Source organism: Agelaius phoeniceus, chromosome 10 (genome assembly GCF_051311805.1).
Source record: "Agelaius phoeniceus isolate bAgePho1 chromosome 10, bAgePho1.hap1, whole genome shotgun sequence".
In the NCBI taxonomy this organism is placed as follows: Eukaryota; Metazoa; Chordata; class Aves; order Passeriformes; family Icteridae; genus Agelaius; species Agelaius phoeniceus.
Window position 1 is genome coordinate 23,440,030 of NC_135274.1, and position 14,735 is coordinate 23,454,764.

A 14,735-nucleotide genomic window follows, 5' to 3' on the forward strand; every position below is an offset into this window, starting at 1 on the left:
TATTGTATTACATATACATGTTGTATATATACATCCTTGTCATTATAAACAGTACTTAAATCCATGTCCGTAAACATAAATAGATATAAAGTTAAGTACTCTTTATAACAGAGGATTAGTCCACAGTGACATAATAGGTAGAAATCAAGTATATAACAACCTCCTGTTAGTTTGAGTCCTGTGAGATCCTTGGGGATGGAGAGCACTGCCTGGGCCAAGGTCTCTAATGGCATGGCATCCAATTACATGAAGGCTGAATTTACTCCATTAAGAACTATGTATTTATTTAAGCTGTCATATATCAGCCTGCACATGAAAACAATAGAGCTTGTGAAGATTGCCAGTTTGAAAAAGGGAAAAAAAAAAAAAAGATTATTTTTCAAATTTTCTTCCAAGTTATTGGGATGAACCAGAAGCTTTCAGAGTGCTGATTTATTGCTCTCTGTTAGCAGCTCCCCAGGACCCCTCTGATTCTCCAAGATCAACAGCTTCAGAGAAAGCAATACAAGGTGTATGGAACAAAGAGGGGAATAAATTACATTAGCAGTTAACTTTCTTTACAGTTAATATATATTAATAAATATCTACAAAACGTTTGAGGCTTTGACCAGGAAGCCATGCAAAATAAACTGTAGTTCCACTCTTTTTTTTCCCCCCCTTTTTTTTTAAAAAGTCAAAATAGATCTAACTGATGTTAACTGTTTCACAGCAGGGGTCTCGTTCTGGTTTCACACTGGTGTCACTGTTGATTTTGGAGGGGGGATGTGATCAGAATAAGGACTGTCACTCCTCCCTCCCTCCAACAGGCTGCTGGTGCTACAGGAACACTTGGCATTTCCATACTGTCCTGCTTTGCATCTCCAAAGCTCTGGGGAGGGATGAGCTATTCACCATGGAGCTCATCTGAGGCAAATGAGATAATATGAACCCGTGGAAGAAATGGGAAACCCAAGAGGGAATGGGGGAATTTGTTACTGGATATGTTTGCAAAAGCAACTGAGTGTGCAGTGTCAGAGCTACCCGCTCCCAGCATAAGCAAAGACCCTGTGGTTTGAGGGACCAGGGGGGTGAGAGCCCAGGGGGTCTTTCCTGTTAGTCCTGCATGTGCTGAAATATCTTCTTGATCTTTTTCTGACTAGCTGGACTTGGCAAACTCTGGGCTTTGCTGGCCAAAAACTCCCCAGTGGTTTCTGTGTCTGTGGAGCTTTGGTTGCATGGATCTCTCCAAACATGAGACATGGGCAGGCTCTTGGTCCTTGAGGGCTCCAGAAGAAGTTTCCCCTGTGAGTTCAGCAATGCAGATGGATGTAATACCTTTTGCTCATTTTCCTCCAAAGAAGAGGGAAAAGGGGTGAACAGAGTGAGGTGTTGCTCTGTGTCCAAGTGAAGGGAGTAGGAAAAGGGCTTTTGGCTGAGGTGGAAAACGCGTTGAAGAGAGAACAGGCACCTCCCAGCATCAGCTGTGGACAACCAGCATGGGAGAGAGGCAAGAGTGGAAAGCTCTTAGGTAGTGTTAAAACCTCCAAGCACTGAAACACAGAGAACTCACCCTTCAGAGACATGCTAGGTAAAAGTACAGCCAGACAAACACCCTTGGAGGAGTTTCCAAATTACATGAGGAACAAATTTATAGGAAAGAGGTGACAACATCCTAGATTTGCCAGATTTCTACAAACACTGTTCCTTTAAAAACAAGTCTCCTGATTGCTCAGCAAAACTCAGAGCTCTAATATTTGGGGTTTGGAGTTTTTTTTCCTTTAACTTCTCTGAATGTTTTTCATTTTTTTTTTTTTTGGTAATAATAAGGGAAAGAAAAAGAAACATCTCTGAGAAAAGGAAGGAAAGGGAAAGAAATGGGGGGGGGGGAGTGGAGAGGAAAAGGAGGATTTTCATCTATCTTCTGTTTTGCACGCACCTTCCTGCAGCAGAGGATGGGGACAGGGCATGGGGAGGGAGCTGTGGCCACTGGCACTGAGGCAGTGCAGCATCTCAAGCTGAGCTGAAGCACATGAAGCCTGTGACGATGAAGGAGCTGGGCCCCCATTTTATCTCTGAGTAGATGTCTTGGCTGCAAAACCCTGGTGTTTCCCCTTGTCCTCTTATACAAAGGCCAAGAAAAATAATTGCTACAGATTCTTGTAGGTCCTTGCACTCATGTATGCCACGCTTGCTAGAAAAATAAACTATCTTAGAAAGGTAACTGAGAATTTAGCTGTACTTAATGGGTGTAGTTTCCTTTTGCCTCCATCCTTGTTTAAAGTCATCCTACCATGGAGTTTGGGGCTTGCTGTAGGGCAGCAAGTAGCTTTTTCCCAGTTGTGCTTGGATGCCTGCAGTAAATTGTGTCAGTTCCACGGGCAAACCTTTTCTGCATCACCACAGAGATGAACATTTTGGTAAACTCAGACAAAAGTCCCACTGGCATTAAGATAAATCCTGTTCTTTGGGATAGACCAGCCTTCTGAAATGGGGCAGGAAACACAAATGTATTTTATCAACCATTAATATTTTGTGGAGATTAAAAGTTAATTAATGTTTATTTAGAATATGTGGCTGGCACAGGTAGAATTATGTCAGAAAAAATTGTGGAATTGCTTTGAGGAATGAGCAGGCTCCGAAACAAATTGGTGGTGGAGACAATGTAGATAAATCCAGTTTTGAATGCTTTTTTTTTTGTCTGGACAAAAATGAAACAAAAATTATTGCACTATTGCACTCTGAAAATGTGTAGTTTTTTTCAGTGACATATCAATGAGAAGAATTTGTCAAAGTGTGCCAGCCAAGAGCCTGGGTTTCATGGAGACAAACAGGAAAAAAATTTCATTCAAGTTTTACAGTAATCCCAGCCAAAACAGCTCTGTCATACAGGAATAAATGTGTATGCACATGTGGTGAAATAAAACTGTCCCAAAGGTTTTTTTTTTTAAATAAAAACCATAGTGAGCACAAACATACACTGAGGCCCCAGAATGCTGCAGAATACACCTGACACGAAGTAAAGTTGCTCTTGAGATTCATGATTTTCCAATCAGCTAAGTACATCCTGCATGTTACTGGGTGACCTTCTGCTGAGGAGTTGCTTATAGGAAAAATTGTGGCCTTGTATCTCCTCAGAAACAAATGCTGGAAGCCAGTCCTGCCAGACCTTGAGGTTTTGAAGTGGGCAGTATTGTAGGATTAATTACCCGATACTTTTCCTGATTAGTATATTTGTTATGAGTACTTCTGTTAGTGCTTCAAGGACTTAACTACAGTGTATCACAGTGTCACTCCAGTATAATTAATGCTCTTTCACTGTAATTGCATAATTAAAAAGCTGTCTGGCTGCTGGTGTGAAACTCTGCTCTACAGCAGCTTGGTTTTCCAAAAGCAGCTCCCCAAAAGTCCATCTCTCCCTGGAATACTTGGGCATAGCTCAGGAGCAGCTACATCCTGCTCTGATAATCTCTCAGATCTTGCTCTTTTATTCCCAGCATTTTGGGAATGTCCTGTGTAAGGCCAGGGGTTGGAATTGATGATCCTTGCAGGTCCCTTCCAACTCAGGATATTCTGAGCTGCCTTCTCCCCACTGGTCTCTGTCCCCTACTCTTCCAGGTGGAGTGCAGTCTCTTTGGGATTCAGGCAGTGCAGGTCCCCTCCCCAGCATCTTCCCCAGGGTGTTTTTGCCCTGGTGGTGTGAGAGAGACGATGTGGTCACTGAGCTGCCACTGTTTCATTCTTTTTAAGCTCTTGGTGCTTAGAGTGGGAATTGCTCAGCTCCTCAAAGCAGATGGATGGGTGTTTGCAGGCTAGTGCTGCAGTGCCTGCTGGCAGGAAGGGGTTAAATTCCTTTTTATTCATAATGTGCTTTTGAAACAAAACTTCATGACCTGGCTTTTTTCCCCCCTTTCCTTTTTTATTTTTTTTCAAGTGATTACACTTTGCCGCATTATAAGGGAGCAAATGCATTTGTGTCTCAGGACCGAACTCTACCAGATACTGACATGTTCAACATCTCCTGTGGCTTACCAAACACATCAGGGATGTGGACCTCCCTCTGTTTTCTCATTATGCCAAATAATGAAATGTGGAAATAATTCTAATCCTTTCTTCTGGTTGTGCTGTACCTCTGAAAATATGATAAACTCAATCCAATTAAAAGTCATTACCTCTACAAGGCTCAGTCTCTATCTATAACCTTTGTTTTATAATTCACTCTGTTATCTGTCTTCATTATAATTTGGTAGAATAGTCATCTTTTATTACTGCTTTCTGTTGGAAAGAGGCATGTGATTTCCAGTGCTACTTTGTGACACATCTCAGTTTAAAACAGTAAAGGTCTACTAATGAGTAAAAAGAAGTTCAGTTACACTGATTTATTACATCGAGATAAAGTTTCATTTGTGTTGATTATAATACTATAGATTTAAGTAATTGTTTTAATTAAAAAATGTTCTTTTACAGCAATAGTTTTTCACTGTGGCAGGGACTGTTAAAGTGCATTACCTTTTCTCTTACCCTAGCTGATACAGATTTAGTTAGATTTTGTTCCTAATCAGTATTTTCTGTGTATAAGTGGCTGGTCTCACTAATTCATGTTTAACCTTCTTGTCCTGAGTTTCGTCCTGATCTGGTTGGCTTCTTGTGCCATGCCAGTGTGAGAATATATGTCATGTTTACCATTATGGCAATCAAAGAATGAACAAAAAGCTGGTTCCCCTAATCCATTTTTCCTCCCTTAGCAGTGACCAGTACTCAGGGCTAAAAATTTCAAGACAGATTTTTTTTTTCCCCCCCTTGGGTCTACTCCATATAGAGAGTCATGAAGGGCATTAGTGAGTGTTAGCTGCTGCAGCTCCCCTCAGTTGAAATATCTTACCAAGATACAAATTTAAGCTATTAGTTAGAGTTCCAGCATGCTTTAGGCTGCCTCCCAGCCCCTGTGGATCTCTCCAGACTCCTTGCTAGCTGCAGATCCCACTCTCAGTATATCAAATCCTACAGCTGGCATTTCCCTCTTCTCTTACCCCCCACTCTGTGTAACCCAGGAAAGGTTTTGAAAGTCAAATATATATTTATTCCATTGAGGAAACTTTATCAACCAGCACCAAAGTTTATTGGCACTAGCTAGTGATATAATGGGTAGTTTAAACCCTGCTAACTGCGAATAATTTTTCAGCCGTGTTTATGATTGCAGTAGGCTCTAACAGACCAGAAGTACAGATAACATAAATATTTCTACCAGAGATGATTGTACTGGAACTATAAATAAAAATTAGACTTAACTTGTAAATAAATTCACTGCGTGCCAGCCAACATTTATAAACCTTTGTTGCCGCATGTAGTACAGTAATTTATATGGAAAAGTGCACAGGAACACAAGCAGCCAAATTTTACTTTTCAGTTATGCAGGTGCAACTTCCCCCCCCCCACATCAAGGAGAGCAGCTCCTGTGCAAATGAAAGTAGAATTTGACCCAGAGTCTCTCAGTGCTGGACCCTAATTAAAAGCCAGCGTCTGGTCCCCATCAGATGCTTTTGACTGTGTTGCTCAATTAGACATGAATGACACTAGACAGAGCACCAAATGCTACTAGTTATTGTAGGGGCTGATGGTGAGAATTGCCAGAGACCACAGGCAGGTCCTTACACAGTTACTATATTATAACTTTGCTGGTCTAGTACCAACACTTGGCAATGCTGAAATTATCCTCTCTTAAAGGCCTGATGCTCTAGAGCGTGCTCAGCTCCTTTTCTCACTTGCCTGTGGACAGATTTCTCCTGAGTGAGAGCTTGGTGCTCATCAGGAACTACCTCCTGCTGCCAGCATGAGCCTCTTTCAGGGTTGTTTTCTGCAGACACTATGATTTGAGAAGCAAAAGCTGCTTCCCACATGAGAAGGGTCTTTAATGTGAATTATCTGCTCTGTTGTGCACCTTGCCATGAGGTGCAGACTGAAGCCACCCAGTGTCCTTGGCATGGGGTGCTCCAGAGGTGACCCTGGCTGAACTCCCTTTGCATTTCATGCAGATACTGCTGCCCACAGTGCAGCAGCATGAGAAGCTGGTGATTTATGTACTTCAGCCCCAAAGCCATGCTCAGGCTGCCTGGAGCTGCCTTTTCTCCTGCCTTTGTCCGCGCAGCTTTTCCTACAACTCCCTCTTCTGCCAGCATGCAGAAGGGTTTGCTCGCTGTGGCTCAAGGCTGAGGTGTGGAAGCTTTGCTTGGATAATGCCCTCTGTGATCAGCAGTGTCAAGAGCATGAAGGGAAGGCTGAAATCTGGGCACCACATTTCCCTCTCATTTTGTTACATTAGTGTCAATCTGAAGAAATTTGAGTAATTTTGGTTAACTCCAGGACAGACGCTGATCTCTTTTATTCCTTGGTGGAAGTCTAAAGTAATTACTTTAGATTTAACAGTTGTGTAAGAGAAATCAGAATCTGGCCTTTGGGGCCACCACACGGGTGCTTTGGTCCCCCTTGCTGTCATAGCATGAGTGTGGTTTTTGGGGTTGGACCTTTTGAGTGAGTTTTGGACAGCTTTGGTTTTCTCATGCTTGTGTTAGTGTCAAGTAATACAAATATGCAAAATCCCCATGTGTTTGAAGGCTAATGGTTGTGAAAGTATTTTTCCTTGGTAATTGAAGTAATGGCTCAGAACAGCTTCAAGTGCTGTGTTTATCTCTAAACGTGCTTGTAATCTCTTTTGTTGTACAATGGAACTTGCCATTTGTAAAAGAGTGTTTCTCTCCCGTGTTTTGTGATTTCCACTAACTGGGAGTTGCTAGCTCTAGTCTGGTTAGAATCTAATCTCACTAGATTAGGTCTGCCCAATGCTTGTCACAATGGGGTCCTGCCTGGGGGTACCAGACTGTGTTACAATACAAATAATAATAAATAACAGTCAATAGGTCCAGCTCCCCAGAACAGTTCTGTGAAAAGGGAGCGGCACAAACCAGTTTCAGGTATGTTGACTGATAAAATGTTCGAGTAGAGTAATGTAGCCCTTGGCTGGAGTCCTTCCTGTGCCTGGAGATATGTTTCTAAAGCTAAGGATCCTTCTTTACGTCTCCTCTGGCCCCCTCTGAGCTGTGCCCACCTCCTGTGCACAGTCAGATGGCTCCCATTTTGTTCACCACTGGCTAAGAACTCCTTTTGAAGCTAATGGGCTTTCTTCTCTTAATTTTCTGCTTTTCTTGACCTCCTGTGTTCTAGGCTGATGTGGATATATTTTGTAATCAATCAGTCTCTGCCTGTAACAGGGTTTTTTTTTTTCTTTAATACTTGTTCAAACAAATTCAGATAAAGGTGTCCATTTGTATGCAGCAGGAAATGCCTGTCTCCTTTTCAGATATCCCTGCAAATATTCCAGGCTGATTTCCTCTGCACTGAATGGTGATACTAGGTCAAACAAATATAAATGCTCACTGCTCTCTTTCAAGGATCTGATTTAGGAGTTTGTGGTACATTCAGGTCCACCCTCACCTCCTGTAGGAGAAGGGATTAATTCCCCTGATCCTACCATCCAAAACCCTTCATTAATGCATCCTTGCTGAAGGCTTGTACAAGGCATAGTCTACACAGCTATGGGAGCTCAAAGCTCCTGACATGTTGTGGAATTCTCCCATCGAACAGAGTTGTGTCCTCATGGTGTCTAATTTTTGGGACTAGGGGTCATCTCACCTTTGAGAAGCTGCAGGCATGAAACTGTGTGGCTCTTCTCATTGCAAAGAGCCACTCTGACATTTATCTCAGCTCTTGCTTTGTCCTGCTCAGAAGGTGATGGCATTCTGAATTAGGCTCTCTAGATGCCTTTGCTTTCAGCCTCTTTCCTCCAGAGTAAACCAGATTATGATTAAATCACAGGTGGCCACGTGCATGAATCCAAGTGCAGAGAACTGCATTTATGTGCTAGAGTGTTTATCAGTCAGTAGTCACTCTGGGAATATATCTCCTTAGGCACAAATAACCTGAGGAACGGAAGAACAGAATTCCTTATGAATGTTTGTTTGCTACGACTGGCTTTGGCCATGGAGATCTGGGTGCAGGCTTGATCCCTGGAAAACTTTCTGAGAAGTTTGAGCTTAAGGCTGCCCTGGAACACAGACAAGTGCACCAGGCCAGCGTGTTTGCTCACCATGAGGGGCCATGGTGGGGCATTTCAGCTGCAGCCAGGCGCAGCCCTGCTGAGCATGAGGCCTCTGACAGCAGCACTGGGCTGTGCTCACCCTCTGCCTCCATCAGCAGCGCCTCTCACCTAATTGCTCTTGGAGAGGAAAACTGGGCTGGACTAAGAATCATCCTGATGGAAGGAAGTCCTCTGCTCCTCCCAGCCATGCACAGAAGGCCTCTCAGTCTTGGAATGACCCCAGGTCCTGGAGCTGCAGCAGCAGCTTTGGCACGTCGCTCTCCCTCGTCATCAGGCACATCCCCAGCCACGTGGGCTCTTTCCTGCTGGTGGGCAAGGTTGTGACAAAAGTGCAAATGCAGGTGTCCACCCTGGCCTTTTAGTAGCAATTAACCTTTACTCCTGGGTTTCCTTTGAAGCTTGCTCATGTTTTTATTGTAAAATAGTGGTGAAGAATTTCATGGAGACTAATATCTAAGCTTCCACACAACCTAATCTCATCTGTTCCCTTATCAGGGGCCTCATTTTTTACTTCATCCCATTTATGGTGGGGATAATTATTGGAGTTTAAAAGAGGCCATCTTGAATTTCAAAACTGAAGTGCTATCTGTGTGAACAATTTGCAGTTCACTGTGAAAATGATGCTTATCAGCAAAGTCTCTGTGTCTAATTCTAACCTTACAAAGTTTTTCTATCAGTCAATATCCTATGGTTTTGCAGGAAGTCCCTCTGATCCATGTGGGTGCAAATCTTAAGAAAAATAGTTATGCACCCTTTGAAAACTAAGACCAGAACCATGGTTCATGTACATTGATTTTAATAGAGCTGCTTCTATCATTAATGTCACAAACATGTCTTAATGGTCTTCCCATCTCTCAGTCAGTCATAATTCAACACTGTGTCTATTTTGAGGCTTAAAAATACATTTTTTTTTGCTAGAATACATTGCTGTTTCAGGCAAAGGACTATTTCAGTAATCCATTTTACCCACACTTAGAGCTTTGGGGCATAGAGGAGTATTATATTTTCCAGAGCTTTCAAGCTGAAAGCCCGTGTTTAACGACGACATCGGGTGTGGCTGCTGGAAATCAAAGGAGGCACAATAGACCCAGCAAACGGACTTGTCTCCCTGCCAGGCTTTCAGAGGCCAATTTATCAGCTGCAGGTTTGACCCTATATGGCTAAAAAACGAGCGTAGCCAGAATGACTGAGATAAGTATAACTGAGGCCTTTGAGTCTGCGAGAGAGAAATTAAACTGGACGGTCCCTGGGGAAGATGAAACATCTGTAAAGCTGTGCTTGCTGAATGTTTAAGGCTCAGCTTGTGCTGGCTCGTAGGCAGTCACTGCTGGCAAGTGGAGCTGAGGAAGGTGGCCCTTTGGGACAGGCACAGAGCAGGTCATTGCTTGCTGTGACTTCAATTATTTGGCTGAGATACTCTGTTATTTTGTGAAGGACGGTTGACTGTGGGACACAGAGTGCCTTGGTTTTATGGGATACTGCTTGGCTGGACAGGGGCAACAGCAGTGACTGTGTGAGATGGGCTTTTTAAGGAGTTTGAGTGTCAGGCACCCAGCTGTCATGGAAAATCAGTGGGATTTAGATGCCTGAAGTTTTTACCCTCAGCACCCCCCTTCAAGTGAGCCATGTGCTTATCATCATCCAGATCACTTTCTTTGTGTGATTTCTCTTCCTGCACCCCATGTGTATACATGGGTTAGGGTTTCTTTTTTTTTTACCCCTGTTCCAAAAACAGCTGAAGTCTTTTAGGCAGGACTGCAATCTAAACAGTTGGGGGAAGACATCTGAACGGGAGCACGCCTGCCCAGGCTGGGTGCAGCATTGCTGCTGGCCTGCAAAGTCAGGGAGCATGTGCAAGATTTGGGGGATGCTCAGGAGGTGTGGATGGACCTCTGTCACCTGTCCCACCATGCTGGAGCATAGCTGTGTCTGGGGGTGGTAGCAGCAGTGCCGTGGTGTAACAGAGGTGGCTGCTGGAGGGGTTGTCTCAGTGCAGGGCAAAGTGAGGGGTGGCATCCAGGGAGAGCTGTGTCTCTGTCCTTTCCATGCCCTCTTTCCTGCCCTTTGGAGTCCCAGATAAGTGGTGCTGGAGGCAGGAAGGGATGGCATGGGCTCATGAGAGCAAGCTCTCTGCATCAGTGCTTTCATGAGCCCTCAAGCATCATTGCCAAAGTCAGTTCTGAAAGGTAGGATTTCTGAACCACAAGCAGTGGAAAATCCCTCTCTGTGTCCTTCTCAGCTAGATGGTAGAGTCACTCAAAATTTTCTACTTCTCAGAATGCCAGGTATTAGTAAAGTGACAAACTGATCAATATTGGGTTCAATTGTTAAAGTGCAGGCAGAGTCTGCCAAACTGGAGGCCGAGGGGACGGGTAGCTGAACTTTCCTGTGACATGTATGAGGTCATAGCCAGTGCCACATAAAAGAAAGAAAAACAGTTCATGGCTGTGAATAAATTGCTCACAGATGAAGAATCCAGTTTGCCAGTCCTGTGATGGGAGCAATCTATTCCAATGATTTGTTATGTCCCAGTGTTTGTCTTAGGCAGTACCAGAAGCATGAAAGTACAGATATAAAACCGTGAGATAATATGTAACAAAGATGTGAGAGACAATGGGCTATGACCAGTTTCCAGTGGAAAAGCCATACGGTGCTAATCTACCATGGATAGTTTCTTAAATGAGCAAGAAATTGAAAGAACATTTTAAAGTTTCCTGTTTCTTCACTGAAACAGAGTCATTCTGAAAGCCAAGCTCAGTGTAACACTTTCATTTCTGGGCCAACCATATTATGCAAATATTCTCAAGCTCAGGTTTTAAATACCTGATCTCTTAGTTTCAGTCCTTGGAGAACAGTATTCTCACCTCCTATTTAGGTTTGAATTAAGTGGAATGAGTTCTGGTGTGTATAAAACCCTAAGAACATGAATACATTAAATGAATATAAACAGTAAGGAAGGCTTTTTTGGCTAGTTTTGCTGTTTTGACCCTCTTGCATGTAGAGTTGAGTTAAGCACTGTATTGCTGGTGCAGCTAAAGCCCCCGACTGAAGTAATTCTGAGTTTCTGACTAAAAGGAATTTATAATCAGTCTTACATTTTAGGCTGTCAAAAATACTGAGTTTTAATTTTTTTTCTTCTTTTTTTGTTTGCTGGCTAAACCCCAGAGATGAAGGTAGTTTTTTTTTTTTTTAATGTGTTTTGGATCTGCCCCAGTTTTTTTTGCAACTGTAAGAGGAGAAGGTTCATGTTCTCTATAAGGTGCTGTTTGGATCCTGAACTTATTTTAGACCATTGCATTTCTTAGAGGTCAATGGTAAGACACTGATTTACATCAGCTGAAGCTCTTGCCAAGAGTTGTGTGGTAGGCTGGATCCTTTCTCCGAAGACTAATTGGAGGCCATCAAACTTAATTTTGGCTACTTTAGGTTCAGTCTGTCTCTCTGCAAGACCAATGAAGCTTTCCTGCTTTTTACTTCTCTTAGATTTCAGTTGTAACATGTAATGCTGGCTTTCAGTTGTAATTTCGAAGCATGTGTGGGGTGCAGTGCTGTATCCAGACCCGACTGGACAATGGGGTGTGCCTGCCTTTACATCTGTGTGCAATTCCCTCGCCTGTGCTCAGTGATGCAAACCACTTTTGATGTCAGGAATATTCAGAAACACTGTGTTATCCCCAGGCCTACACCAGAGAAAAGCCTCAGCTCCAGCCAGGGTGAGGCTCTGCTGCAGGATTAGTGATTGATGCCATCTCCCAAGCTGTCTCTTCCATTCCATGTGCAGGCTGAAACTGTTTCATGTGCAAAACCTTGTCAGGGTGTTTCAAATCCTACTGTTTGTCCTTCTTTTCCAGGTGATGAATGTTTGTATGAGAGCTTTCCAGAACTTCCCTTGGGGGAGGTGCCAGAAGCTGATGGAGAGGCTGCAAATGTCCAGTGTCCAACATCCATCAGCATCCAAGAGCCGTCTTCTCCAGCGACCTCCAGCGAAGCTTTCACACCCAAGGAGAGCTCTCCTTACAAGGCTCCAATATACATTCCTGATGACATTCCCATTCCTTCAGAGTTTGAGCTCAGAGAATCCAACATTCCTGGAGCAGGATTAGGGATATGGACCAAAAGGAAGATTGAAGCAGGGGAAAAATTTGGCCCTTTTGTAGGAGAGCAGCGGCCACACCTGAAAGATCCTAGTTACGGCTGGGAGGTAAGATTCTTTCTCTACATTCTTTGGTCTGTTGAGTTATTGTGTGCCTATCTATAAACACAAATATTTGCAGAATTTGAGTCTTTTCCTGCAGCAGCCAAAGCAAATTTATGTGCACAAACTGCTTTGTGGCCTTTCAGGGTTCTGGATGGAGATGAGTGTAAATTGAAAAAGAAAAAAGTCAGAAATTAATATTGCTCTTCATGCATGAAATCTGTCTGGGTGGATGTTGGCAGGTGATGCTCCTTTTGAGGAAAGTGAGGAAAAAGTGTTGTTGGAACATTTCTGTACCATTTTTAATCACGTCTTGGAGAGTCCTGTGTTGTCTCTTGGTGAGGGATTGGCAAAATCACTGCATTGTAGGGTTTGAAATGAAACCGGGTGCTGTTTCAGGATTGTGAATTGCCACTTTCTGTCAACAATGATTAAAATAACCCTTAAATCTAGTGATGTATGGCTAGACTTGCTATTGAAAAACTTTGTGCTACTAGGGGGCTTCAAAAGCTGGGGGGTTGATCCTGCTTCCATTTTACTTAATGGGAATTTTGCCACTCATTTGGTGAAGTAGGTTTGGATGCTAGAGCCATACCCAGCACACATGGGAATGGTGTGGTTCTTGTTACTTCTGCAGATGTTTTGGGAAATCCTTTCTCTGAAGGAGCTCATGGACTCCTTTGGTGAGTACAGGTGTTGGATCTTGCTTTCCCTGCCTTCAGGGACAGCATTTTCCTCACTGTGATATCACTGAGGATCTGTCTGAGCTCCTGGTCCATGGTCAGGTCAGGGATTCAAACATCAAGTGGCGCTGCTGTTGTGTTATGATGTAACAAATGTTCCTGCATGGTTTTATTCATGGTTTTAACAATGTGCTGTAGGAACAGAGCACAATCTCTGCTTTCCATCTGTACGTTTCCTTTGCTTTCTGATAAGGGGAGCCATGCAGGGTTTGTGTGGCTCTCCAGGGGCACGCCTGACCTCAGGAGAGATGGGAGTTCATTTTCCCAGGAAAAATGAAGCTTCGTTGTGGAGCGGAGCCTTGCAGATATGGTGGAAAATGGAAGCTTGATTTGCTCTTAACTATCCATAAACACTCAGGGAGTTCATGACAAACTTTCCATCCAGCTGTTTAAACTCTTGTGAGACCTGTGACAATGTGACAGAATAGTGTCAGGAGAAATCATAGACTTGGCAGCACTCTACTGAGTTAACAGACTGTGATGCAATATAATTGCTAGTGAGAAATCTTTATTATTTGAAAAAGGCACCAGGAAACCATAAAATCTGACCTTTAACCACACCACAATTAAGCTCAAATATTGATAACAGAAATTAAAGCAAAAACTGTTGATACATGGCTGTACTTGCAGGTTTAACATTTTTCCAAAATTAGGGTATTTTAGACTGGACACTCAAGTGCCGTAGGACAGGATAATCACACTAAAACTGAGGGAAATCTATCTAGCCTTTCACACCCTTAGATGCTGGCAATATGCTACAATATTAGAGACTGCTTTTCCTGCTTGGAATATTTCAGATTTTGGGGTCTGTGATATTCAGACAAGAAATTAATATCTTGATAGTGCTGGAAGCCCAGCTGGCAGCCTGAATCCCTTTCAAGCTGCAGGACTCGTGCCATTTGAATGGTGTTATTTATTTGGGACAGCTGGGGCAAGCTATTGAAAAATGTTGGAGCAAAATCACACAAAATCAACAGTCAAGTCCCTCTGCATTTTGGTCACTCACCCAGAAGTATTCTGTGGTGCTTAGAGGAACTTGAAACTGAATATTTTTTTGAACAAGTGGGTTAGATACATTTACTGTAGTTGAAGAGAGACAAAGAAATTCTGGTTAGCAGAGTTTACACAGTGAGTAAAATGGCATGGAGTGATGGCTGGGGCTAGAGGAGGGATGTGGGGGATCCTGGTAGTGCTGGAGAGGACTTCAATGATGCTCATTCCATGCCAGATGCTCATCATCACACTCCTCAGGAATCCACCACTGATACTGGTGTGTGGGCTCAGGCAGTGCTAAAGGCAGTGTGGGATGGAGAGGAAAACTATCATTATTGAGGTTTAAGTATGGTCTTTAAGCTTTTCTGGTGCTGTTGTTTTCTGCTTAAATAGGCATTTTTGGGAAACAAGGAGTATGTCCAGCCAGGTGCCAACAAACCAGTTAACAAATGAGAATTCATTCTGCTGTTGCTGGTAATGAAGGTGAAATTTAGTTTCAATCTGGAATGGAGGAAGGATAGAACCAAAGTTTCTGTGTGGTGCTGAGTGTGGGTTTTAAGTGATTTTGCAGTGTGAGAGGTTTTAAAATCTTTCCACTTGTTTGATGAGTGAATTGTATCGGTTGTGACACGATGCTCTCTCATGTTTGATTACCTGTAATTCCTGGGGTAGTTCA

General features: G+C 43.1%; 1 protein-coding gene across 1 annotated transcript in view; it reads left to right on the forward strand.

Moving 5' to 3' along the window:
* LOC143694866 (histone-lysine N-methyltransferase MECOM-like) overlaps nt 1–14,512 on the forward strand; it is a 147,859-nt gene extending 133,347 nt beyond the window's left edge. The window contains exons 2-3 of the mRNA XM_077183721.1: nt 11,980–12,329; nt 14,453–14,512. Coding sequence (XP_077039836.1) covers nt 11,980–12,329; nt 14,453–14,512 — 410 coding nt within the window. The remainder of the gene's footprint in view (nt 1–11,979; nt 12,330–14,452) is intronic.
* Nucleotides 14,513–14,735: the final 223 nt, after the last annotated feature.